The 3,526-nt window shown below is 34.4% G+C and overlaps 1 protein-coding gene across 1 annotated transcript; it reads left to right on the top strand.

Annotated features, from left to right (window-relative positions):
* Positions 1 to 2,135: 2,135 nt before the first annotated feature.
* Positions 2,136 to 3,059, top strand: LOC116348836 (GS homeobox 1). Its single transcript, XM_031779990.1, has one exon. It carries the CDS (start codon positions 2,289 to 2,291, stop codon positions 3,021 to 3,023), a length of 735 nt encoding a protein of 244 aa, XP_031635850.1. The 5' UTR covers positions 2,136 to 2,288; the 3' UTR covers positions 3,024 to 3,059.
* Positions 3,060 to 3,526: the final 467 nt, after the last annotated feature.

Here is a 3,526-nt window from a genome sequence, read left to right as displayed (position 1 = left end):
TGTAGAAACGTTTTAATTAAACCATAATATAATTTTCGATGGCATTTATGTGTGTTGGACTGTGAAGAAAACTCTTTCAAATGTGGTTCATATACAAAACAAACGAAACGGGTACACGAGAGAGATGCGGTTTGGTGACAAATATCGGTCACAAGAGGCTTAAAAAAAATTTGTGGCCAATTGAAAACACTTCATCATTGGCGTTGGAAATTGAAACTACTTCAATTTCCATTTGATGGAAAGCAAATGAGTTTCGATTTTATTTTTCGGTTTTTTTTTTATTTTGTTTTCACTACAAATCCGCTTAAAGTGTTTTCAAGAGTATTTAAATTTACTCAATTGTTACGGCGAATGCCGGAAAACGATGATAAGTAGACTTAAATAAAAAGTGATTTCGAGAGGCTGTTAAAAGAGTCGCTGGTAATACTTCCTCTTCTAAAGTCGAATTCGATCAAAATTTAATAAAGACCATTAAATTGTTTTCATTACCTCGGGCACGACGAAAAATAATATTTACCACGAATAATCAACAATTTCAAATAAAGTTTGTTCCCTTTCTTTGCTTAAGGATTTTTTGATATAAAATAAACGAACTTCCTCTTTCGTTGGATGAGTTGTATTTTTTTATCTGTTGTCGAAAATTGGTTGCATCTCCAATGGAAGGGGAACGTTTTTTTTACACATATATTAATGAATTTAGTAAATAAAGTTGATTTTAAATGAGTTATGGTTTACTGTGCCCATGAGCAATAATCAACTTCCTCCATTGCCAATTCAAACAAAAAAAATTGCCTTCAACGAATATGAACACGATGAGAAAAATCAGGCCCATCGTTATTTTAAATAAAATTAAAATAAAAACTAATATAAGATAATGAAATGTTGCACAAATTCAATGATGTGGTTTCATTGCTGAATTTACAGTTCATAAAATAACGATCTGAATGTCATCATTCGAAAATGTGTAAGTGTGTTTTTGTGATTTGTTAGTTTTATGAGGAGATTGGGCTGTACTGCACTGCAAAGTTTCATGCCGTATGGGCAAAATGGAAAATCAGCCATTAAATTAATTCGAGTGTGTGTGATTCACCCTTATTTTATCATGATACTTGCTGACATTTGAAATAATCCCTTGATATTTGTTCGAAGCAACAATGAATTTTATTCGAAAACATACCGCGAACAAACAACATTGGCTGATTATGATTCGTCGATCTGCCATTTCTATTGTTACCGATCTGATCTGTCCCTTTGACAGGCAACATCGTTCGTACGACATGAATGAATGAAAGAGGGAGAGAGAGAGAGAGAGGGAGAGAGAGAGAGAGAGAGGGAGAGAGGGAAAAAGAGAGAAAAAGAGCAAGATAGAAAGAGATGGCAAGTAATTTTGGTCCGATGCCAGACAAAAAGGCGACTTCAATTGTTTCATGCCGATAGATCTGAAAACACACGCTTCAAATGCAAGTTCAAAAACGAAAAGAAGAATGAAAAAAACATTTGTTACCATTTTATTTGATATTGTTAAACGGTTTATTAGTGTATTCGATACCTCTTGTAACCGATTTGAAAAGAATGAACAGAATAGATCGACACAAGAACGCACAAACAATGCATTTTCCATCGATCATTGTTTTGCCATATTAACACACTAATGCACAAACACAACTGTGTGCATTGCATTCTTTCGATTGGAATAATGGAGAGGTGTAGTTTTGGAAGCATTTATTCACCATTCATGAATGTTTAAGGGTGAACTGAATGTACACCGAAATATTTTAAACACTACCACTTTTTTCGGTTTTCCTTATATTCACATTTCGTTCGACCATTGTGCTCTTCCACTTTTTGACTATGGGCGGAGCACGCTAGTGAATCTGTTAAATGCCATTAATTATAATAAATAGTAAACATTATTTGATTTTATTATTGTTGTTTTTTGCTGTGTGTGCTCTTCATTTTTGCCAACCGAAGAGGGAGAGAGAAAGATTGAAAAAAGTTTTGAGTGCGAGGAGGCAAACTGATACATCTCTTGAAATGGTATTCGATCACTCAAAAAGGATCTCGATGGTAACAATGGGCCGAAAATCGTATATAAAGCAGTAGTCGATAGGACTTAGGCATCAGTTTCGTTTTGGAAATCGATACGTACAAAACTTCTCACCTCATTCTTGAGTGCCTTTTCAACGAAAATTATTTTTTTCGAACATTGTGAAAAATCGAACATTGTGAAATTTTTTTGTGAACTATTTGTGGTGTGCGTGTGTTATTTAAAAAAAAAATAAAACAAAATGTCGAAGTCATTTTTAATGGATTCATTGCTGAGTGAAAAATCGTCGAAGCGAAAATATGCCGAGACAGCAGCTCCAATGGGATTATCGCCGTTTATCCAGTATCCACCTTATTACGTTGGCAGCTATTTATTTTCCCTTGGAATACAACAACAACACCAGCAACAACTTCAACAACATCTTCATCATGTTTCGCCGGTCTTATACGCCAATTTAACAAAATCACCACGTCAATGTGAAATAACGCCACCACATGAACCATCCCATCTGTTGGAGTACAGCAATGCCCATCTATTGACCACTTCGTTGACACCATCGCCAAACGCAAATTCATCCATCCATTTCTCATCTGAACGGCGTGAATCGTCGCCTGTGTTTGAAGAGCAACCAAATAAAAAATTCAAGTGCACACCACCGCCGTCGCCACCAGCCTCAATTTCCGACTATGCCGATTCAAGCAAACGCATTCGTACCGCATTTACCAGCACACAACTTTTGGATTTAGAACGTGAATTTTCCATGAGTCAATATTTAACACGTTTGCGACGCATCGAAATTGCCAACAAATTGAAATTATCGGAGAAACAAGTGAAAATTTGGTTCCAAAATCGTCGTGTTAAACATAAAAAAGGCGACATTAGTCCAGGTTTATCATCGTTTGAACATCAGCATCAATCATACGCATCAGGATCACCATCGAATGATTGTCACAACATATTCTGCGCGAAGAATTAATTTAAGCAAAATGACAAAAAATTATATTGTACAAAGTAGATAAGTCAATTGAATTTTTTTTGTAAAAGAAAAAATACGTATTAAGATTTTTTATTAAAATTGGTATTGCAAAATAGATACGAGAATTAAAGTCATGAATGATTTAAAAATAGAAAAAAAAACTCTCTTTTCATTTGACTACAATTTCAGCATTGAATGGAAAATCAACGATTCATTCAGGAAACTCCAAGCATCATGTATATTCATAACTACGAATTGATTGATTGAATGTCATATGAATGTGCAACTTTTTCTTTACAACTTGAGTAGCTTGAGCATTTCATTCATAAATCGATGTTCTTAACCACTTGTATCGATTTGTGAAAAATGAATGACGAGATTAAAATGATCGCTTTTTGAATTTGGTTAAGGCCATAGATACCTGCATTTCGTCACTTGAATCGATTTAAAATCATCAAAAAAAGTGAAAAGAACCAACAAAATAAAAGCCCATTTCATTAACT

The sequence above is a fragment of the Contarinia nasturtii genome, unplaced genomic scaffold (assembly GCF_009176525.2).
Source record: "Contarinia nasturtii isolate CC-2019 unplaced genomic scaffold, AAFC_CNas_1.1 Cnas_scaffold_2678, whole genome shotgun sequence".
Classification (NCBI taxonomy): domain Eukaryota; kingdom Metazoa; phylum Arthropoda; class Insecta; order Diptera; family Cecidomyiidae; genus Contarinia; species Contarinia nasturtii.
This window is presented reverse-complemented; position numbering and strand designations above follow the sequence as displayed.

Excerpts from the sequence above, each read along its gene's own strand:
- LOC116348836 (XM_031779990.1), top strand. The coding sequence starts at position 2,289 with ATGTCGAAGTCATTTTTAATGGATTCATTGCTGAGTGAAAAATCGTCG.